General features: G+C 41.9%; 1 protein-coding gene and 1 long non-coding RNA gene across 3 annotated transcripts in view; one reads left to right on the top strand and one right to left on the bottom strand.

Moving 5' to 3' along the window:
* The first annotated feature begins 172 nt into the window (after positions 1 to 172).
* LOC138795668 (uncharacterized) lies at positions 173 to 14,446 on the top strand. Of its 2 annotated transcripts, XR_011363656.1 has the most exons (4): positions 173 to 321; positions 7,057 to 7,210; positions 13,556 to 13,686; positions 14,169 to 14,446. It is a non-coding gene; the product is annotated as an uncharacterized lncRNA (long non-coding RNA). The 2 variants fall into 2 exon arrangements; XR_011363657.1 differs by lacking the exon at positions 7,057 to 7,210.
* FRS2 (fibroblast growth factor receptor substrate 2) overlaps positions 10,803 to 24,511 on the bottom strand; it is a 33,968-nt gene continuing 20,259 nt past the window's right edge. Inside the window, exons 2-7 of the mRNA XM_069975044.1 lie at positions 23,873 to 23,961; positions 20,089 to 20,180; positions 19,345 to 19,531; positions 15,511 to 15,666; positions 14,229 to 14,392; positions 10,803 to 13,360 (exon numbers count right to left, since the gene is read on the bottom strand). Of these exons, the coding sequence (XP_069831145.1) occupies positions 12,404 to 13,360; positions 14,229 to 14,392; positions 15,511 to 15,666; positions 19,345 to 19,531; positions 20,089 to 20,154 (1,530 nt within the window). The 5' untranslated portion in view covers positions 20,155 to 20,180; positions 23,873 to 23,961 and the 3' untranslated portion in view covers positions 10,803 to 12,403. The remainder of the gene's footprint in view (positions 13,361 to 14,228; positions 14,393 to 15,510; positions 15,667 to 19,344; positions 19,532 to 20,088; positions 20,181 to 23,872; positions 23,962 to 24,511) is intronic.

Here is a 24,511-nt window from a genome sequence, read left to right as displayed (position 1 = left end):
CAGTAACTAATATGTAATAGAACGAAGCGGAGTGACTGCAAGGTTTTGAATGTTAGTTTTCTTGCCATGTTCAAAGATGGCGTCCCAAAGTGCTTCCTAGTTACTGTTCTTCCGCGGGCGATTATTTCCTTATATGGGAGTGGGCGGGAGACTATGATTTGGTAGCTAGGACGCCAGAGACAGGGTTCTGCAAATGGCAGTGACTGTGATCTCTTTCTAAGGACAACAGCGAGAGTAGTGTTAGTGAATGGTACTGTAGTTACCTACAGCAGCCAGGCTCCAGCCAGCATTTCCAAAGCTCTGCAAATGTCATTTCTGCGGGTAACCCGGCCATTTTGTTCTTTACACTACATCTCATAACTGTCCAGTACAGGTCCAGGTGTTTAATAAATCTCCCCCATGGTGTCTGTATTCACAGGTCACTGTCTGCTGTCAACAATGTTTAGGATATTCTATAATCACCTGCAGATAGCTGGCACACAGGGACGTATTTACCACTAGGCACCCATGGTCCGGTACCTAGGGCAGCAACAGGGAACAGGGGGAAGGAAACAGTCTCCCATCTCCTGTTCAGACTTGCCAATAAATCTGGTGTCGTTTTAGGGAAGGATATAGTGGTATCAGTCAGGGCTGGTATGGCGGTTGTGTTACCCAGTCACAGTGTGGTGGTATTGGTCAGGTCTGGTATGGCAGTGTTATCCAGTCACAGTATGGCGGTATTGGTCAGGTCTGGTATGGTGGTGTTATTCAGTCACAGTGTGGCGGTATTGGTCAGGTCTGGTATGGCAGTGTTATCCAGTCACAGTAAGGTGGTATTGGTCAGGTGTGGTATGGCAGTGTTATCCAGTCACAGTATGGCGGTATTGGTCAGGTCTGGTATGGTGGTGTTATTCAGTCACAGTATGGCGGTATTGGTCAGGTCTGGTATGGCAGTGTTATCCAGTCACAGTATGGCTGTATTGGTCAGGTCTGGTATGGTGGTGTTATTCAGTCACAGTGTGGTGGTACTGGTCAGGTCTGGTATGGCAGTGTTATCCAGTCACAGTAAGGTGGTATTGGTCAGGTCTGGTATGGCAGTGTTATCCAGTCACAGTATAGCCGTATTGGTCAGGTCTGGTATGGTGGTGTTATCCAGTCACAGTGTGGTGGTACTGGTCAGGTCTGGTATGGCAGTGTTATCCAGTCACAGTGTGGCCGTATTGGTCAGGTCTGATATGGTGGTGTTATCCAATCACAGTATGGTGGTATTGGTCAGGTCTGGTGGTGTTATCCAGTCACAGTGTGGCGGTATTGGTCAGGTCTTGTATAGCGGTGTTATCCAGTCACAGTATGGCGGTATTGGTCAGGTCTGGTATGGTGGTGTTATCCAGTCACAGTGTTGTGGTACTGGTCAGGTCTGGTATGGCAGTGTTATCCAGTCACAGTATGGCGGTATTGGTCAGGTCTGGTATGTCGATGTTATCCAATCACAGTATGGTGGTATTGGTCAGGTCTGGTATAGCAGTGTTATCCAGTCACAGTATGGTGGTATTGGTCAGGTCTGGTATGGCATTGTTATCCAGTCACAGTATGGCGATGTTATCCAGTCACAATATGACAGTATTGGTCAGGTCTGGTATGGCAGTGTTATCCAGTCACAGTATGGCGGTATTGGTCAGGTCTGGTATGGCAGTGTTATCCAGTCACAGTATGGCGGTATTGGTCAGGTCTGGTGTGGCGGTGGTAAATGTGATGCCTGGAGCTATTACCAACCAATCTACCAATCCTGTGGTGAGAATTCCTTCAGAGAATATGCAGACTGCTCTAATCATTGATTCAATGTGGTAATGGTAATTTTATTATCGCATGAGGGTCTGGCATCTGCTGCATGTGGTGACGTACAGTAAATGTGGGAATGCGGCCTAAGACTGATCAGATATCAATATGATGTTCAGAAACTAAAAAAATCCTGATGCTAATTGGTGAGTAGAGATGGGGGCGTCTTCAGGTTTAGTGCCTAGGGCAGCAGCTGGTAATACAGCCCTGCTGGCACAGCTGCACCAATCACACATTCAGCTCCGGACCCTGAGCGGTTAGGGTATGTGCACACTGAGGAAATCACACAGATAACTTGTTGCAGATTGGTTGCGCGCTCTCGCATGACTATCCGCCTGTCCCATAGGCTCCATTCTATGCTTGTGCAGATTTAGCAGGCCACCCAAAGAATTGACATGTCACATGAATCCGCTTGACCATAGAATGGAGCCTATGGGACTGGTGCAAGAGGTGGAATCCGCAGCAAGTTAAACATGTGAATTCCGTAGTGTGCAAGGGCCCCTTTTCAACTCTGGCAGGATAGGAGCAGAATGCAAGCAGAATTCAAGCTCCATTGTCTTCTATAGGATTACTCTAGCAGAATCCATCCAAAGAATTGACATGTCAATTCTTGAGGCGGAACTCGGGTCTATGACAAAATCTTTCTAACGGAAATTCCGTTGTGTGCACAATTCCGATGTGTGCAAATATACATTTTCATATTTTACAGGCAGAATTTTAAGTAAATTCTGTGTGAATTTTGCCACGGTATCCACTTGAAATTCTGAGCCGATTCCTCAGTGTGAACATACTCTAAGGCTGGGTTCACACTACGTATATTTCAGGCAGTATTTGGTCCTCTTGTCAGGTCCTCATAGCAACCAAAACCAGGAGTGAATTGAAAACACAGAAAGAATCTGTTCACACAATGTTGAAACTGAGTGGATGGCCGTCATATAATGGTAAATAACTGCCATTATTTCAATATAACATCCGTTGTTTTAAAATAACAGCAAATATTTGTCATTAAATGATGGCCATCCACTCAATTACAACATTATGTAAACAGATCCTTTCTGTGTTTTCAATCCACTCCTGGTTTTGGTTGCTATACAGCCTCAAATATACAGCCTCAAATATATGTAGTGTGAACCCAGCCTAAGGCAGCATGGATTTAGATGCTATTCTGGAGGTGCACAGAAATGATGCATAGAAATGCCAAGTAAAACAGAAGCGGCACTCAACAGTTCCACTAGAACAGTGCTCTGTTTTAGTGAAACGCACTGTTTGCCATGTTTTATATGTCCGAATAAAGCATCTGGAATTCTGGAATATTGGAACCAGTGAGTGCCACTGCTGTTTCTAAAGATACTTGGAATTTTTAGGATATGCTTGCATACACACACACAAGATATACACACACACACACACACACACTTCTTATCTGTTCATTATCAGGCATTGCAGAATTATCTTCATTACAGAAGAGCAAAGTAAATACTGGTTTGCTAAGTCCATTATAACCTATGAAGGGGGAAGGGATCAGGGGGGATGGGTGAGCAGGAAGAGGATAGAGCCAGCTGGTGCAGTTTGCAGACTGTCTGGGCATATAAAACGCTGGATTCAGAGGTCAGAAAGGTCAGTGCTTATCTAGGAACTTGCTGAGAGAAGATTGCAGGGTGTTGTGCTGTATAGCCCTTCTTTTCTCCTCTCTGTGCTCACTCACCCCCTCAGCCCCTCCCCCCCTCCATAGAGTATAATGGACACAGAAATACTGCTTCTGATGTGAGGAGGGAGGTAGGAAAACAGCTTTTTGAGTACAGAAGGAAACTCTTTTGCTTAATAAAACCTATAACGGAGTTTCCTAAAATCGCTTGTACTATTGAAATTTATTAATGTCTGAAAAATGACATTTAAATGACAGTATGCTTATGTCAGAATTTAGTTTTGCAGATTTTCATAAGTCTGTGGAGCCCATCCAATGGAGCTGGACAGAGATCGCAGTCAGATGAGAAGTGACACATGCTACTGTGCTTTCTTTTAGTGATATCTGGAAATAAGTCAAGGTCTGACCTGAGCAATCCAAGCTTTTGACATGTCTATCCGATGTGTCGACTTTATTTAAATGACAGGGATACTATATTCACACACCGACAAAATCAGTTGACAAATAACAGCCATTGTTTGTATAATGACACCGTTGTTTCAACGGTGTGTGAACATAGCCTGAATCGTGTTAAGATCCTGCTGCCCTCTGTAAACAGTACAACTACAGCTCAGCCTTAAAGTGTCACTGTCGTAAAAAAAAAAAAAATTTGCACAAATCAATAGTACAGGCGATTTAAGGAAACTTTGTAATCGGGTTTCTTAGCCGAAAAATGAATTTTTGTCATGAAAAAGCAGTTTGAAGCTCTCCCCCCTGTCTTCATGGTTTTCTATGGAGAGGGGAGAGATGAGGCACCAAAACAGGACAAAAGAGTACATTTAAAGCTACATCACCAGGGTCTTTCCTCTGATATTACCACAGACCTCTCTGACCTCTGAATAGCATTTTGAATAGCTCCCCCACTGTGTAATCCTTTGTTAGTTGGGCCTTCCAGGTGGATAACTTACATGCATTAGATACATATTGCTCATTCATTCCCTATTCTTGTAATCCGCGTTCCCAGTAAAATGGTAAAAGCAAAGCAATAATGCACAGTAATGGAAAGTCACCTGTTGCTCTTGTCCTTAAATGACTACACAATGCCCCACACACTCCTTCCAGCAGTTTTCAAACACCATTAAAGTTATTTCCTGTTATGTGCAGGTCTGGCTTTTGTGCTGCTCAGAGCTGCAGCAAAAACCTACAAGGAGAAGGAGCCACAGTAAAACCTGCCCCTACTCCATTTCCATAGGCGCCCAAGACTCATTCCTTACAACGGAAATGTACCTTTTTAAAGGGAACCTGTCACCAAACCCCCGTAAAGTGTTATAAATTAAACTCCCTTCCCTATCCTGCTATAATGGTTCAGATCATTATTCCCTTGCTTTGCCAAAACATAGTATTTAACACCCTTAAATCTGTACAATACAGAAGTAGATCTGTTGAATGAAATTGCCAAGTAACAAGGTCACTGTAGGGGAGAAGGCAATGTTAAAGCGTCACTGTCGTTAATTTTTTTTTTGCAGAAATCAATAGTCCAGGCAATTTTAAGAAACTTTGTAATTGGGTTTATTAGGCAAATATGCCATTATCTGCATTTTAAAAGCCTTTCCCCAGGTCCCCCATCCTCTCCTTTCTGTCATCCACTGTTCAGAATCAAGAAATCTCAACTCTTTTTTTTATCAGTAGGATAAAAAAGCCTGTCTGAGCTATGGAGAGGGGAGGGGGAGTAGGAAGGAGCGAGATTAGTCGCCAGCAGAGAGCAGAGAACTGTTGTGTATTCTGCTATTGTTTTTTTTTTTTTTTAAACACAAACCAGCCTGGAGTCTTGGACATAGGAGGAGAGCACCAGAAGAACATGCTTGCTAGTTGCTCACAATGAAATTAATTTTGTTTTGTTTTTTTTCTTTAGGACCCAAAGAGTTATTGAATTTTAGCATGGTGGTTGTTTTGTTAAGTCTGTATGCTTTTATCTAGTAACTGTTATATGGTCCGTAGACGGACGCTGTATGATCTCCTTTCTGAAAAAATGACATGTGGTATGTCTAAAGCATCCAGTTAGCTTTGTGAGAATTATTAAGTGCAGCATAAATTTGAATGTCTTACCTTGACTATCATATGAAATTCCACCTGACTGTGCCACACCCCTCGCTATTCATTTATAGTGTTATGGACAACTTACTAGATTGGTTGTGGTAACCCCCCTCTTGTTGGTTGGGAAGAGGGACAGTAAAATGACAGTTAAAGCCCCAACTCGGAGAAGAGGAGGGGCTTTAGCTAAGGAAATGAATACTTCAGTGAATATGGATAGATTCTTGAAATCACCGGGTGGGGGTGGAGCTCGTGGCACGGGAAGGGTCTCCTTCGTGGGGCCTTCCCTGGGCTCGAGATACGCTTCGCTGGCGGATGAGAAAGAGGGTTATGCACCTCAAGAGGGAGCAGGGTCTGCATCCTCTGTGGGACTAGAAGAGGTATTGACAGAGATAATGAAATGCAATAATACGGACACAGAGCTAGTTGCTCAAATGGGTACCATCTCCACCGGCATCTCCCTACTTAGACAAGACACGCAGGTGGTGAGGGATAGAGTCTCTGTGATTAAGAAACAACTACCTGAGCTGGAAACTAAGATAGATGCAGCAACTTTAGATATAAAGGAGCTTAGGAAGGAGAATGGGTATGTAAAAGCAAAATTGGTGGATATGGAAGACCATAATCAGCGATGTAATATACGTATTGTGGGTTTGCCGGAAGGCTCAGAGGGATATAACCAAGTGCAGTTTTGGTCAGCAGGCATTATCGTCTTTGTTTGGTCTTGAGCGGGCGAATCAGGGGCCTTTTAAGGCCCCTCCCGCGGGGAGCGCACCAAGAACATTACTAGTTAAAGTGCTATGTTCTAATGATAGGGATAACATTCTTACAAGAACAAGAGAACTAGGGGAGGTAAAGTACAATGGAAATAAAATATCATTGTATCCAGACTACTCCAGGGAAACCCAATTGAAGCGCAGCTCTTTCAAACCCATTCTCACTGTTGTTTCCAACAAAACTTCGTATTGTGTATAATAATTCTATTAAGTTTATTGAATCCGCGGAAAAATTTGTGAAATGGCTGGACCGTGAGGGCATTGGCACATAAGTTAATATATATTCCATTGTTATATGGTCATGGGGGACGGCGGGAGGGGGAATGTGAAGCCTAGGATAGGGTTGTGCATAGGTGTCATATGCGCAACAGGTGGGGAAGGGGGGGGGGGGGGGAAGGGGTGTTGCAGGTTTTTAGGGGTTGGGGGAGGGAGGTCCTCGAGAGCAGCAGGGGTGTATTTGTTGTTGTTTTTTTTGTTGTTGTTTTGTTCTGTTTTTGTTTGTTGCTTCTTGTCCGGGGTCCTATATTAAAAAAAAAAAAAAAAAAAAAAAAGATGAAACATTGGCCAAACCATGTGAACGTACCGCTGTGCCACCTTTGCAAGTCCTCTGTGATAACTTTAAACAAGATGTGTCACCTAAACTTTCTTTAACTAAAACAGTCTTTTATTCTAATGTTTCTATTTTCTGACTAATTTTTTTCATTTCACTTTTTTATATTGTTAACTATTGTCTTCTCTATCTACTGGAAGCACATGTCGCTACAGTATAGAGCACTTTACCTGGATGACAGTGTGTAAGAGAAAGGGTCAGCTGTCAAAAGCCATGTCAGCATCAGCAGAGAGCAGCATGGCAAGCGGAGAGGAACTGGTGACATGATGTATTATGTTGTACCTATTCTCACAGGTGTGTATGAAGCCAACTTGATCAAGATGAATACTGAAGGGGGGGGGGTGTCAAGTGGGAGGTGTGAATCTTGGTAAACAGTTTAAGGCAGTGCTTCTCAATTCCAGTCCTCAGGCATCACCAACAGGTCATGTTGGTCAGGATATCCTATTCAAAGAACACCTGTGATAATACCTGATGCACTGAGTATATTTATCTCACCTGTGAAATACTAGGTAAATCCTCAAAACATGACCTGTTGGTGAGGCCTGAGGACTGGAATTGAGAAGCACTGGTTTAAGATTTAGGTTTAGTAGGGAAGTTTGGCGATAGTTCTTGCATAGACGTGTTTTGCCATCTTTGGGTATCACTGTGATGTGGGCACGGAGTCAGGAGAGAGCTGGGAGCCACTAGAGGGAGTTAAACATTTATATGGGCGGTGAAATTGAAAATATAAGGCAATATATCTTATTGGGAGGGGGGGGTGTTTGCGCCATGCACCCTATGGTACAACTGAAAAATTAAAACCTTTCCAAAAAACTAAATGCTCTATTACCATGCTTATAACACTTTTATAATTTGGTCTATGGGGCTATGTGTAATTGTTTTTGCGCCATGATGTGTACTTTCTATCGGTACCTTACTTGCGTATATGCGACTTTTTGATCGCTTTTTATCATAATTTTGCACTTTGGATTTTTTTTACACTTACGCTATTTATCGTGCGAGATCAGGAATGTTATAATTTATTAGTTCGGGCTATTACACACACAGCGATACCAAATATGTTTATTTATTTTTATTTATAAAATGGAAAAAGGGGGGTGATTTAAACTTTTATGGGGGGGGGGATTTATTTTTATTAAAACCCGTTTTTTTTTTTTTTCATAACAGTAATTAGAAGCCCCCTGGGGGACGTCTATATACACAGCACTGATCTCCCATTGAGATCAATGCTGTGTATATAATAGAGCACTGATCTATGGAATTCCAAGCTGGGATCAACGTCATTTCGACGCTGAGCCCCGGCCGGCTCAGTACACCGGATCTCCACCCCGCTATGAGATCCGGCAACTTGACACCAGGGAAGGGACTGAAAAGGATAGTAAGATGCATTTGTCATGTTTGACAGCTGCATCTAACTGACCTAATTAGCGGGCACGCTAATAGCTGTGGTCCCGTGCTGCAGGAAGCTTTTTGAAGAGTGGTGGTCTTCAAACTAGAAGATGGCCTGTACAATAGGGCTTCTTACGCTAAATCCATAGCTGCCGCTCTTATTGCAATCCAGTGCTTCAGCACAGAGATAAAGTTATATTAGGAATAATCTGCAAATTAGGGGACAAAACTCACAAGATGTGCCCCTAGTTTGCAAAAGTCCAGCAGATAGCACCCACTTCACTCTAAACTAACCACCCCAGGCCTGAAACTATACATACACAGACTTCAGAACAGAAGCCTGTACTTTAATTCTGGCCCAGCTGGGGGCATGTGCTGCAATCTGCTTCTTCCCTGGCACCCTGAGGGTGCATTCAAACGTACAGGATCTGCAGCAGATTTGATGGCGCTGATTTGAAGTTGCAGATTCAAAGCAAATCTGCTGCAGATCCTGTACATGTGAATGCACCCTTAAAGCGACTCTGTATCCACCCACCCCCTGCCCAAACCTCGGTACCAGTGCGTCTGCGCTGTTTCGGATCGCTACGGTGCATGTGCAGATACAGATTTTCTTTAAACCGATCTGCACTTTGCCTAGCACAGGTTGTCAACTATAGCCAGCTGGGAGAATTCAGAGTGAGTGCGCCAACTCTAGTGACAACCGACCTGCTGAACTTGTATGGAATTCATTCTTGTAAAACTAAAACTTTATATAACATTGCTATTGGTGACCACATTGGGGCATGGTTTCAACCAGGGCTGTGGAGTCGATAAGCAACTCCAACTCCTGAATTTTATCAGGACAGACTCCTGCTCCTTCATAAATGGCCAGTCATATACCAGGGGAGTTACTAATCACATAGGCTCAGCAGCTTCTCCCTAATGTCCAACATGATCCTGGGGCGACTGAGTGAATAAAGGAATACTGTGTATAAAGCAGCTTCTCCTGTGTGTGCCGTGGATGCAGCCAGTCTCCAGCCTCCATGTCCTGAACAACTCACAACTAGACTAGATGGAGCAGGTGGTCTTTTCCTGCTGACAATCTTCTATGTTTCTAACTAAATATTCACCATACTTAAAGAAAAACACATTCTTCTCCCAGAGAGAAAACACCACACTGAGGACAGAGGTTACTGCTACACTACTTATGTCTTCTCCTCCTCTATATTACACTGCTCTATATACAGTCATCCAGCATCCAGGAAAAGAACAGCACAGATCTCCCCCCACACAATGGACTCTTCCAGCTCAGAAACAAACTGCCAAATAGTGACCGACAACTTTTCCATGACCACCCTTATGTAATAGGGCTAATGTCCTATTAGAATGTTGCTCATAATATATATTCATGAGCAAAACTTGTAAAATTCATATCAAAATTCAATTCTACATTTTTTAAAGATTTTTTTTAAAGCTGGAGTCGAAGTCTGTAAATTTTTTTCCGACTCAGACTCCAGCCAAAACTAGCTTCGACTCCAACTCCACAGCCCTGGTTTCAACCACACTGGGTGACTGCAATGTGTAAACTCATGTGTGAATGCTGTTTATACAGACTTCTGGTGGTCAGTGTAAAAGCTGCAGTGAAGATATTAGTGGAACCTTCCTCCCCACTTGAAGGGGCCAGACTGAGAAGTACTATGTCACAATCAGCATGCTGGCAAAACCACCCCTACTAGCTGTGGCCAATGACCACACAATTTTATCACAACTTTGTGGAGTCATTGGCCAAGGCATCTAGATGTGCTTTTACCCATATTCAACAATCTTAAATAGCACTTTAATATTTTTTTATTTCACACAGTAAGGCTGCATTCACACGTCCCATGTTCGCTCCATGATGCACGGATGGCGATTTCCCTGCGCGGCATTATGTACTGAATATGTACTATCATGCCGGGAGAGGGAAAACTGTTTGAATGTTCGTGCAGCTGTATTACATAATACCTCATACTGTGCAAGAAAACAATCCAGTACAAGGATTATGAATGCAGCCTATGCTTCTGCTTTGTGCATATGTGGACATGTAGGTGACAAGGGTGTATATACGTTAAGGAATTAAATCCTTATTTGTGTGCATGCATGTAGTGACATGTTGGTATTATTTGAGCACTGTATGTGTGCACTTTTAAGTGTGCATTGCCCAGTATGGCTTTGTTATATATGCAACTGCTTGTGTGTGCAGGGCCTTGTACGTTTCTGTTTACTAGTAACAGCTATCACCATGAAAAGTTGCCAGTCCCCTAGACAGAATTCCTATACCTAAAATGTGAAAGACATCAAATTACATATTTTCATAAGCATTAATATTTTAATAAAATAGTATAAAAGCAATGCCACTTCTTCAACGCTGCACATGTAAACCATGCGGTTTTACTAAAAGACAGTAATATACACCATTCTTACAAAATGTAAACATTTTTGATTTTTTTTCCTGCTAAATAAAGTGACAGACAATCCGTGTGTAATCAGTATTTTATTGCCATGCTACAAAATGATGTTGGCACCAATGAAATGACAGTGCTGTCAATATCAAAAAAATATATATTTTAATGAAGATCTGATAAGCAATATCAGTACTTGAACACCGTACCTGGTGCACACCATGATTTAAATTAAACACTAGTATTTAGAATGGAGCACAGTTTTATTTGACGTAAAAATGATATTTTTCTGCATAGTATCACTTTGCTTGAACCCTTCAGTGCAAACAAGAAAAGAAGAAAACAGTGGCACATGGCTCTGCAGTATGCTAGAGGGTGGCCAACCTTCAGCAACAGGATGGCTTAGAGCACAGGTGTCAAACCTGCAGCATTCCAGATGTTACAAAACTACAATTCCCATTGTGCCTGGACAGCCAAAGCGTTGGCTGTCCAGACCTAATGGGAATTGTAGCTTTGCAATTACTGGAGGGCTGCAAGTTTAACACCATTGGTTTAGAGTCATGGGAGAGGTGCAACTTTAGTAAGAGCCGCTATAACACAGGCTGGCTATTACCATGCTACACACTTCTGAGCATTAGAAGGGTCACAGTTCAAGACAGTATCATGGAATGTTTAGTGCAGATATAAATCTAAGGTATCATTAAAAAAAAAAAAGTCATGAAAAGTTTGGCAATGCACATCTACATAACTTTAAAAATAAAAAGGAAACAATTCCAAATTGTCTATACTACCTTTATACAAAGTTACTATTTATATACTTTTAAGTATGAAAAAAAAATTAAATTTATAATGCAAATTAGGAACATACAATAATCTTACAATATCATACAATGTAATAAAAAGGGGAAAGAGTTTTTGGCCTTTATACAAATGTATGTATATGTCTGCATCAAATAAATGCAACCCTGACATATTGTAACTTGAAACACCAAAATCCCACGCACAGAAGCATCTTCCTAATATAACCGATCCCCTGCAGTGGAAAGTCAAATGCAGGTGGCCATTTTGGAAGAATAGCCTGAATAGTGCTTAATGTGCAAAATGCAACATGCCAGTGTGGGTGAAGCATGTTGTAAGGCTGTAATCCAGCACACTTTAACACAGTCAAAACAGTCGTACCCATGTCCCCCAATTCACTATGCTGGTGCGACAAAAATTTGGCAAATCTCTGGAATCATAAAAAGTTAGTATAAAAATACATACTTGTATATAACTTCACACATTCGTACTGTAAATCACATCTCAAAAATAAAAATTTCTCTGTAGCTTTAAATGGCAACAGTCTAGATGCAAAATGTCAGCAAAGGTTTAGTATGTCGATAAACGTAAAACTGGCATGTCACTACAAACCAACGAAATAGGTATAAGAGGTAATACAGCTCCGCAATTATACAGTACCTACTGCTACTGTAGAGTGAACATTTAAGGAGTACCTGCTCTACATATATTCCCTTTAGACAAAAGCACATGGAAAAAAAATAAATCTATGAAAACATGTTAGTGTTAAAGAAGTGATAAGTTTTTCTCTGCATTATTCTTTTATTGTTCAGTTTTTTTTTTTGTTGTTTTTTTTTTTGTTTATAGAGAAATATGCAAAAAGGTGCAAATGACTTGAGGCTCACATGGGTAGATCAGTACTGTTGTGCCTAGTCTTTCTAGAAGTACCGTCGTCGCGTGGCAGTGCTTTCTGCAGGTTGGACATAGCAGCAGTTCTTTCAATGTCTATTACAGCATAGAGCTCCGTGCGCCTGGTAGGAGTTTGAGGGAGTGGAGTGGTTGGGGTTTTGGGTGTCTGAGGGTTGTCAGAGTCACTACCACCTTCTAAATCAACCTGTATATAGTTAAGCTGCCTGTGTTCTAAACTTGGGCGTCTTATATCAAAATTAAAAACAGTTGGTGTGCAGTCCCGTCGTCTAGAAAACTCAATTTTGTGAGCACTTAGCGGAACAGTCACATTCTCTGTATTCACATAGTTATGCGTTGGGTCTAAGCTATTGTGAAAACCATTAAGAGATGGTGTCTTTGGTCCTAAAGAGTCATCGTCGTCCTTACTGGGCTTTCGGGCTTCCCAAACAGGAGGAAGAGATGGTAAGTTTTCATAATTTATTAATGCAGTCCTCCTCTGGGCAGAGTTGTTAATGTTCTGCACATCTGTAGAGATAGGTGGTGGAACACGTCCTCGTCTTGCCGTAGATGGAGGCATTGACAAACCATTGACATTTTCATATACCATTTTGTTGCCGGAAGGTGTATCTCGGCGTTCATCACTGTCATACCCAGTGTCCCCCTCTGTGCTATTTGGACAGCTATTACTGCCACCCTTTCCCCTGCTTTCTTGCTCCTCAAGTTTCTCCAGTTTCTTTTTTTCCATTAATTGTCTTTGAACAGGAGTTGGTCCTAAAACAAACTTCACACCTTCTGGTTCTAGAATAACATGGGGATCTCTGTCAGGAATAGAAATGGGTTCTACTCGGACTGCGCTTCCTTCCGCATCTGAAACATGTTGCTCAAGTGGCACTGGTGCGCTGGGCCTCGGATCCTCCTGTACACCTGTTGTGTTAACATATGTGTGCACCTATAAAGGAAAAAAAAAATCCTATAAATTGTGTAGCATAGCTTTTAGGGTATGCTTGCTTATTTTACAGATTTCTCCTTAAGCAAACAGACAGTGGATTTCATTAACTATAATGTCCTGAATGTAAACTGCAGCAAAATCTGCATCGGATTTGTTGCCTAAAAGCTTTTGACTGGTTGAGGTTTGTGTGTTTAGATCCCTACCGATCCCTGCAACAAGTGGAGAGGAGAACGTGCTAAGCTCGGCCCCCATACGACAGAAGACAATCTAAGCCAAGCACCTGCCGGTTCATATAAATGCCTTTGTTTACCTTTCCATTGTGACAGGTAAGCTCCCTAAATATATGCATATTGGGGCGAATTTATCAATGCTTTTACCAGAGAACCAGTGTAAACAAAAGTTGCAGTTCTTTGCAGAGCACTGTTAATTTTTGCGCAATGCTCTAAAATATTTGCTCAAATAAGCAATAAATAAGCAATTGCTCAAGCATCTGTAGTAATCTTAAACAAATGATAAATTCTTATTGACTTCTAATGATACACCTTTTAAATACCTTATTCAGAATCTGGTTTGCCTTTGCGCATGTGTGTGTTTTTGGCTGGTCTTTCTAGATGTCAATTATCAGTAAAAATCATGTTTTATGCCATGGTTACTGGCAAGATATTGTTTTAAAACTTTTAGGTTTAAGCTCTTGTCCAGACTAGGATAAAGCGCCCTAGAGGCGGGAAACGGGTCAGTCAGGACACTATGACCACTTTTTGGTTTTAATCACAATTTAAAAAGGATTGCGTTTTTGTTTTTTTGACAGAGTTCTGGATAACCCCTTTTTCCAGTTATTGATAAACTCTCCCACTGTGAATTCACTTACATGGTCTTCAGGAACAAGCAGAGGATGGGTAGACTCTTCTCCTACAGAAGGCAAGCGTGTGCTACCCACTGACGGGTGTCTACTAGAAGGGTGGGAAGAGGCATCACCAAATGATGGGTAACGTGGATATCCATTGGGTAAATTTGAAGCGCTAAAGCCAGGAGCTAAAGGAAGGGTAAATATATTTAGAAGATTAATCAAAATCCATTTATGTTTTACAAATATGCTTAACATCTAAGAAAATAATAAAATAAAATTGCAATTAAGTTCCCATGGGTCATTTCTGCTGTGCATAATACCACAATCCAATACTAATCTTCACCCTTTCTAGCTTTCCTCTGGCCTCCCTTGTTCCCCTACTGGTCTCTGTGCACTTAGATACTACTCCAAAAAAATGGGCAACTATCTAATACACTTTTGCTAGTATTTCAGTTGCTCTTGCAGCTTTTTTTTTTAAACAGATATTTTTATTAAGATTTTCCCCCCAAAAAAAACGAGAACAATTTTGGTAACAGTTACACACAACAAAAGAGAGGATACCACAGCAATGTGACAACAGCTGCCAAGGAGTAGCCAGTTTCTGGCTTACACATTTGAGGAAAAAACAGCATTATAGGAGTACATAGTAGTTTACCATTATCAACTAGTGTCCCAAAAAACTACTCCCAAGCAATAGAGCCTGGAGAGAGAGAAACAAAAAACAGAGAACCTGATACTTGTGGAGGGAGGGGAAATAGTACTTCCGTCTTATTGCATTTGGGAATAACGATAAAAAGGTAATGGTAGTGAATGTGGATGAAAATTAAACGTTTTCAAGCTAACGCACATATTGCTAATGACTATTCCGCAAATCTTGCAACCTTTTAGAATATCCATATACCATAACAGGGTCAAAAAGATGGGTTGCCTCAATAGAATAAGGCCGGGTTCACACTAAGCAAAACTAACGGAATTCTGCGGCGGGCGAATGCCGTTAGCCTCCCTCTCATAATGGGAGTCTATGACAGACGTGCGCTCCTGCTCTGTCCGCGTTGAAGAATGAACATGTTCATTCTTTAGCGCGGAGAGACGATGTGAGAACAGCAGCGTGCGCCTCCCTTAGACTCACATTATGAGAGGGAGGCTAACGGCATTCCGCGGCGGACAATTACGCCGCGGAATTCCGCTAGTTTTGCTCAGTGTGAACCCGGCCTAAAGCGTTTTAAGTACTGGTTGAATTTTTAAGCTTCCTACTGCCCAAGTCAGAGGCTACTGGAAAATACTGAACTAAGAAAACACCTACTTGTTGGAGTGCGTGGGGTCCTTGGCACGTCCAGCTCTGTTTGAGGATTTCTTTCAACCACTGGTTCTTCCACAACGCTTATACTATTATTCTGCATGATTTCTTGCAACATATTAAACAGCTCCTCAGCACGAGCGCATTTAAAAGCAAATATTCCTTCAAAAGAAAGAAATCATATTTTTTAAAATGCAAAACTATCAGGGATTATCCACAACACTACTGTCAGTTTAATACCACAAAAGGAAAAATGAGAACAAAAAACAGTATTCTGCATCAGGAAGGCACTAACACAAGGTACAGATTGTCCAATACATGGGGATGCAAAAAACTACTAGGGCAACTGGGGGCCTTTTAAGGACTAAAGAGCAGTAGCAATTTTGTGTCAAATCAGTGTGTATATGTAAGAGACATGTATATATATATTTTTTTTTATTTATCTTTTAATACTCCAACACAGTGTGAGAAAAGCAACTGCCCCCTTTGTACAGGCCTCTAGGAAAGATGGGATAGGAAAAGACAGACAGTACAAAGGAGGCATTGATATTGATGTACATTGCCTCTTTGGACAGCAGAGGGAGCCCAACTTACCAATACCAGCAAAGACACCCAAGTGAGGTCCCAGCACTGGATTGCTCTTCCTTTTGCAAGCATTAAGTTAAAATTGACATTCATATTACTAATGGTGTTTTGTGGGACAGTAGTGGCTGTGACTGATGTGCAGCAGTGATTATAAAACATGCATGGCACTTTACTTTATGAACACTGATTTACTTATTACATATCAGGTAACAATTTAGGAATAATAAAATCCTAATACAAATTTCTTTGCCTGCAGGTAGACAGTAAGCTATGGTACACAGACCAGACTGCAAGTGGTCACCCAGAGGGTTACAGTTTGACAGGCTACAAAAGAGCACAGACTGTGTTCCCATCTGGCATCGGACTTTTTGGGTTGTCCCCCATGTTTACGGAGCTTATAATAGTAATCCTAAGCAACCCTAAGTGGATACAGAAAGGGCTTGTGAGATGTGATTATGGTAAGGCAACCTGTTCTTTTTACTGGGCCTCAGAGACATAGTGGATGCTGGTCCCAACTTGGTGATTGATTACTAGGAGCTTCAGCAGCACTTCTTCACTGAGCACTTAATACATAGATCAATGCAAAACTCCTTTCCCATATTTAGGTTGGGTTCACACAACGTATCCGAAGCAAATAAACACACAGAGTTCACAGCGAAATCAGCTGCGGAACTGTCACTTTCAATATGATTACATACTTGCAGTGAAATTGTCATCCCGCTGCGAGTATGTAAGTAACAGCCCCCTTAACCCCCCGCGGCCTGATGCATACAATACTGGGCCCGCGCTCTGGCTTGCTTTGGAAGTTCATGGCTCCTGGACATCCCGCTCAGCCAATCAGTGGCGGCAGTGGAGCGATTTTAAACAAATTTATTTTTTTATTTTTTTTAACAGTCTAACTAAATTAAAGTTTTAGAAATTGCTTATTGTTGTAATTGTACTGACTTGAGGAACATCGATAACATGCCAGTTTTAGCACAGGGCTAAAAGTATAAACCCCTGAAAACGTGTTGCAAAATATAAGAGCAATATGGCCTTTTAAACACCAGAAGGAAAAAACAAAAGTGCATCAGCCAGTTCTGGCCAGTGAACCTGCGTTTTACCTCAAGATTCCCGGGCTGTACTTCTTATTGCTGTGGGGTCCTGTATAGTGGCGTTTTCTTATAATTCCTAATATGCTAATTAGCGGGTTCAGAGCATTTGGGGCGTTCCCCATGCATCCGAGCACCTGCTCATTCCGCCTAGCCTGCCCCCTCCTAGCCCGCCCACTATGCATATTCATATATGCATAGCTAGGCCGCTTGTTACGGACTGCTTCCTGCACATGTGCCGTAACAAGTTGCCTAACTATGTATGCATATATGAATATGCAGTGGGCGGGGGCCAGGAGGTGGCAGGCTAGGCGGGACAAGCCTAGCCTGTACTTTAGGTTAGTTGTAAAATTTGGCCGATATCCGTACAATTTTGGTGTGAAAAATGCCCACACTTCATCAAAGAATGACAAGATTATCGTTTTTCAGATTTTTTTTTTTTCTGTGCTGTTTTAGCTATGTGATCATTTTATTGCCAGCGTAATTACACACGTGGCAATACTGAATATGTGTACTTTATTTATTTTATACATTTATTATTGTATTATGGGGATTTTTATGTCTTTTGTACTTTTGTTATTTGTGTGTTTTAGGCTTACTGTTGTTTGTACCTTATTTTACTGTTCCACCATGGGGACATTATTATTTGATGTCAGGCCCATTAGATTAAAATGGAGATCTGCATTGCATTGTAATGTGCCTGTAACAGGCAAAGCTGACCAGGCCCAGCCTTAGGCAGAGCCTGATCAGCCACCACAGATATGACACAGGAGGCTTCAGAGAAACCTCCTGGTGTCATAGCAACCATTGGGGCTTTGCAAATGCTTCTGCACAGCCCCGATGGTTAGAGAGAAGATTATCCCTGTATTCTACACTATAGGCGCTGTGATTGGCCCAATCACAGCAACTATAGGCTTAACTGCCGTGATCGACACGAGTCACAGCAGATGCGGCGGGTGCCCGGCTATCACTGACAGCTGGGACCCGCTGCGGGACGCGCCAGTTTCATCCCAGGATGTAACTGTACGTCCTTGAGCGGTAACTCACCGCAAAAAAAGGACGTACAGTTATGTCCGGTCCTACACAGGTTAAACTGTTGTCACTGTATAGCTTCCTTCTAAGAAAACCACAAAAATACTGTGTGTCTTAAAACATTTGTGCTTTGGTAATTGACCTTATATCTGTCACTTTGCCACTGAGACATTCCCTTTGAAAACATTCTCCACAATATGCGCACATGGAGACAAAATGTGTGCCGACAGTGATTTTTAGTGCCACATAAAATATTTGACCAGGCAATAATCGCCTGCACTGCATCAGCTGATCACTGGGCTTTTACACAGAGGAAGTAATTGTCTATTCTGTAAATAATCGCCCTGTAAAAAAGGGCCTTAAAGTGACACTGTCACCCCCTTTGTGCATTCTGACATCTCTACACAGGTGTAAAGGGTAGATTTAGCGTTTTTCATACCCTATTTCATAATATACGTCATGGTGTTTGTTCAAGTAAAAAGTGTCCTTTTATCAACTGCAGATTGTACTAGTGACTGGATAATGTAGTTATAGCTGGCAAGGTAACTTATCAGTATTGCAGAGAATGCTGTAGTCTGAAGCAGAAGCCCAAACAGGATTTTTTTTTTGGTGTGTGTTTTTTCAATGTTCTTTTTACACCCCAGAGGGAATGATTGTTCACTCTGCTCTAAAAGCAGTGGTCTGACTGGTGTATGTATGTATATGTATATATATATATATATATATATATATATATATATATATATATATACACACATATATATACACACACACACACACACACATATACATACATACACTCACACAGTACATAAATATATGCAAACTCACCATCTCCCTACATCTATACTTTATGTATGCTTTTAGAGCAGACTGGTGGTCGGTAACCGAAATGAGCTGTCAACAATGGGGGGGGGGGGGGGGGGAGGCATATCAGAAGGAGGGGACAAGTTTGCCAACTGAAAGTACTTGCAAAAATATCTAACTTGACGTGTCCTACAAGTTTAACTGTAAAAGCTAAGATAGGAATACCCCTTTAAATTAATTCATTTCTACTTGACATACTTAAGTAATAAGAAATTAATATAGGAATTTCATAAGTAGTGAAAAGATAATTCAGCCCATCACTAACCTTGTCCAGTCTGACAGCGTCGCCCACTTTCAAAAGAGAAAAGATTAGAGTCGTATCCATATCGGCGCAAGCAAAGGTAAGGCCATTTAACAGAGTCTCGCTTCCGTGTATACAAAATGAGCTCAGTTTCTGTTAGCTCCATTATTCCAGTGCCTAGCTCATTACCATCATCATCCACATTAATAACCTGGTGGGAACAAAAAGCAACATGGAAGCATTAGCCCTACCTTCATTCACTAAGTCAAGCACTGCATAGGGTCATCTGACAGGGCCAATAATGTATCGCCCCACATAAGCTTTACCCAAAGCAGTGTCCATAACATGCAAGATCAATCCTCCTCTAGCTAGATGCTTATCTACAGATATTCGAGAAATGTAACCAGATCATCATTAAATCTCCAATGTAGTATATATTGATGATCACAATACAACCTTAGGCTATGCTCACAATGTAACAATGGCCGTTGTTTCAAAAAATAACGGTCATTGTTTATACAACGGATGTTATGGAATATGGCCATTGTTTTTAAATAGTGAGAACTTAAAGTAAACATTTATCACTCGGCATGCAAACATTGGGACCCCCACAAGTGATCATTAAAAGGAAGGTCCGCTATTCCCCGTAACCTGGTGCATACAAAAATTGTAGCGAAAACAACAATTTTATGTACATCCTAGGCTTCAGGAATTGACTTCCTTTTGTCAGTTATGTAAGAAGATAGCAAGATGTAAGTGTTCCATTACCTTAAACCTCTTTTGTTGGTTATCTGGGAAAGTTTCTTTATCTGGACAGCTACAACAGCTACCCATTGCTTCTTTAGAAGACCATGGGATCACTAGAGACAAAAGAAGAAAAAAAAATAGGAATCAGAATTTTGCATTCTTACAAATTAAAAGAATTCAACAGCTGCAGAAAGTGAAACAAATTATATATATATGCAAGTTTTTCAGTTTTAAGCTAACAAATGGATTTTGAATTTGATTAAATTTTTTCACTGGGGACTATTGAAATTATTAAGTCAACCCTTTAAGGACACAACTGTATTTTGTTTTTGCAATTTTTCCTTCACATCTCGAGAAGCCAAGACAATTTCGTTTTCCATCTACAGACACAAAGGCACGCTTTTTTTTAATAACTAAATTTTCATAAAAATGTATTTGATTAACCCTTAGAGGATCGGGCCAACTTCAATTTTTGCGGTTTTGTTTTTTCCTCCTTGTGCTTAAAAGGCCATAGCCGTTGAATTTTTTTCACCTAGAAACCCACATGAGCCCTTATTTTTTGCGCCACTAAGTGTACTTTGCAATGACAGGCTGAATTTTTTCATAAAGTACACTGCAAAAGCAGAAAAAATTTAATGTGTGGTGAAATTGAAAAAACCCCACACTTTATTTGGAGGGTTTTTGTTTTTACGCCGTTCTCCCTGGGGTAAAACTGACTTGTTATATATATATATGTTATATATGTTCCTCCAGTCATTACGAATACAACGATATGCAACATGTATAACTTTTATTGTATCTGATGGCTTTTAAAAAATTGAAACCATCTTTAACATATGTTCCTTAAAATTGCTCTATTCCCAGGCTTATAGCGCTTTTATCCTTTGGTCTATGGGGCTGTGTCAGGTGTCATTTTTTGCGCCATAATGTTTTCTTTCTATTGGTACCTTGATTGCGCATATGCAACTTTTTGATCCTTTTTATTACAATTATTCTGTATTTGATGCAACCAAAAATGCGCAACTTTGTACTTAGGGATTTTTTGCGCTTACGCCGTTTACTGTGCGAGATCAGGAATGTGATTAATTAATAGTTTGGGCGATTACGCACGCGGCGATACCAAACATGTTTGTTTATTTATTTTTATTTATAACATGGGAAAAAGGGGGTGATTCAAACTTTTATTAGGGGAGGGGGCTTTTTATTGATAACATTTTTTTTTTACACTTATTCTAGAAGCCCCCCTGGGGCCCCCACTATACCCCCAGGGAACGGCTGCAGTAAGCATTCAGATGCAGCTGTCAACTTTGACAGCTGCATCTGAATACTTAAATTAGCGGGCACTGCGATCGTACCGTGCCTGCTAATAGCCGCGGTCCCGGGCTATAAGCGGCACCCGGGACCGCGACCCCCCTCTGAAGTCACACCCAGGGTCGTCTAGGGGTTAAAATTGTTCTATTCTGACTAACTTTATATTTTATGCTATAGGGATGTATGTGAGCTTTTTTGCTCCATGATCTGTAGTTTTGTGTCAAGATGTGCCTTTTTGATCACTTTATTCCACTTTGTGATGTAACTAAAAATTTACTTTTTTTGGACAATTCTACACACCACAATATAGGAAAAGGAGGGAAATTTGAACTTATGAGGGTAATGTTTTCATATTTTTAAAAACTATATATATTTAACACTTTTTAAGTCCCTCAAGGGGACTATTATAAGCACACACCAAACTGCTTATACTCCTCAACATTTTGCTATTGCACTGCATTGATTAGTTAGATGTGTGCTCTGCTGCTAAAGCCTTCCCAAGGCAGACATGATCACTACTGATCACTGCATTAAATGCAAAGACTGACATGGCAAATTCAATGTGTCAGTCATTAGCTGTGATTTCCAGCTTCCTGCCAGCAGGAAAACAGGGGTGTAAATTAGTCCATAGCTAGTAAGGGCTACTCATTAGGATTCTGGGTATTATTATTATTATTATTATTAATAATAATGTAGTTAGGCTTGCAAAGCCCAGGAGGCGTTCCACAGTATAGCAAAAGCCCAGATAAGTCCAGTCTTATTCAACACCTTCATACCCATTTGCATTCACCTACCACAACTTACCAACAGCCACTAGACAGAGGCTGGATTTGGTCTCTTGTGCCTCAGATATATATTAAGGGTACAAACCCAGTTGCCGGATCTGTAGCGAGTCTCCTTGCTGCGTTTTTGCAGCGAGACTCGCTGCAGATCCCAGCCCTATACTTTCATTAGCAGAGAAACTCGCAGCAGGGATGTACATCCCTGCTGCGATTTTGTCTGCAGCCCTCCCCATTAACCCCCTAGCCGCCGGACATTATACATTACTGGGTCCCCGTTCCTGCTTGCTTCGGGGCTCCCGGTGTCTTCACGGCCCGCCCGGCCAATCAGTGCGCTGCGGCAGGGCAGCGCACTGATTGGCCGGGCAGAACGTGTCGGGAGCCGCCGAAGCAAGCAGGAGCGGGGACCTGGTAATGTATATCCTGCCCGTCCCCCCTGCAGCCCCGATCCCCCCCGGCCGCATGATCGCCCCCCCGGCAGCAGGATCGCCCCCCACACCCACTGGCCGCATGACCGCCCACCGCACCCTCCGGCCGCACGATCGCCCCCCGCAGCCCCCATCGCCCCCCGCAGCCCCCAGACTGCGGGGGCGATCGTGCGGCCGGGGGCTGCGGGGGGCGATCCTGCGGCCGGGGGCGATCGGGGCTGCAGGGGGGGCGGGCAGGATATACATTAGCAGGTCCCCGCTCCTGCTTGCTTCGGCGGCTCCCGGCACGTTCTGCCCGGCCAATCAGTGCACTGTCCTGCCGCAGCGCACTGATTGGCTGGGCGGGCCGTGAAGACACCAGGAGCCCCGAAGCAAGCAGGAACGGGGACCCGGTAATGTATAATGTCTGGCGGCTAGGGGGTGATTTGGGAGGGCTGCAGACAAAATCGCAGCAGGGATGTACATTCCTGCTGCGAGTTTCTCTGCTAATGAAAGTATGGGGCTGGGATCTGCAGCTAGTCTCGCTGCAAAAACGCAGCAAGGAGACTCGCTGCAGATCCGGCAAGTGGGTTTGTACACTTAAAGGGGAAGTTCACAAAAAAAAGGCTTTCTTTCAAATCAACTGGTGCCAGAAAGTGCCAGAGATTTTCAATTTACTTCTAATAAAAATAAAAAAAAATCTCAAGCCTTTTCATATTTATCAGCTGCTGTATGTCCTGCAGGAAGTGGTGTATTCTTTCCAGCCTAAAGAGCAGGAGAGGTTTTCTATGGGCATTTGCTTCTGTGGGCTTATTGCAGAGTCTGACTTCCCAATTTAATCAATGGGGAAAATCCACCATAAATCTGTTGTGTTTCGGACACCTTGAGATTGGAAAAGAGCATAATAGGTCAATCTCTGCACACATTGTGATCAGCTTAATCAGTTGTCTCACCACTTTAAAAAGGCTGGATTCACACACTGCATTTTAAGTAGTATTTTTTTGTACCAAAACCAAAAGTGGGTCCAAAATAAGGCGCAAATCTTTCCGTTAGAGTTTTTCTCTGTTTCTTGCTGGTTTTGGTAAAAGTACTGATCATCATATGGCCCAAAACACTGTGACTTTTACATGGTGCCTCAACATTCCTTATAAACATGCCCAGCAAGAGTACAAGGAAAAAAATAAAAATCATATGCGAGTTAGACATCTCTGAAAGTTGATACCATGATTAACACTTTGAACAGTTTTCAAAAAGGGGGGGGGGGAATAAAAATCACTACCACATCAACAGTTATCATGAATAACTTACATTAATCTCCCTAGCCTCTGCTGCAGCATTAGGACGTCAATCTCGTACCATGATAGCATACCGTATGACTTCTTAAGCAGCTTTATGACCTTCAAGTGAAGAAAAAGAGGGGGAAATAAACACAAGAAAATCAGTGCTATGTAGACTGCTTGCTGGCAACATGCTTCACATTAAACATGATCCAGGGAAGCATTTTAGTGGCATGTTCCAAATATTCTCTGCATGTCACTTCCTCGCCATCTCCCTGCCAACCCACACATAAATTCCCAGGCTCTTCAAGTTCTCATAAACCCTACGAGCAGCACAAGAATTGTTTAACAGATTCTTTTTTTCTTCCCTTTTTCTAGTAGCAGTAGTATCTCTTGTACAGGTGTGAGATATTTGGTTACAACTCAACACAGAAAAACAGTATAGTTATCATAAAAATTACAAATAAGATCTAGACAAGAGGAAAAACTGTAAGACAAAGTATAAAGTATACATTCACAATAAACTCAAATCAAAACGAAACTTTGTAGTCCTATGCATGAAATCACTCAGCAAGAAAATATTCATCCACCTACACATGAGTAAACATTCCCTGGGACACAGCCTAGAGACACACACTGGTGTGTCTGTTCACTCTGCTTAAAGAGATAT

The sequence above is a fragment of the Dendropsophus ebraccatus genome, chromosome 1 (genome assembly GCF_027789765.1).
Source record: "Dendropsophus ebraccatus isolate aDenEbr1 chromosome 1, aDenEbr1.pat, whole genome shotgun sequence".
NCBI classification, from domain to species: domain Eukaryota; kingdom Metazoa; phylum Chordata; class Amphibia; order Anura; family Hylidae; genus Dendropsophus; species Dendropsophus ebraccatus.
Note: the sequence above shows the minus strand (reverse complement) of the source record. Positions and strands in the feature narration are given on the sequence as shown.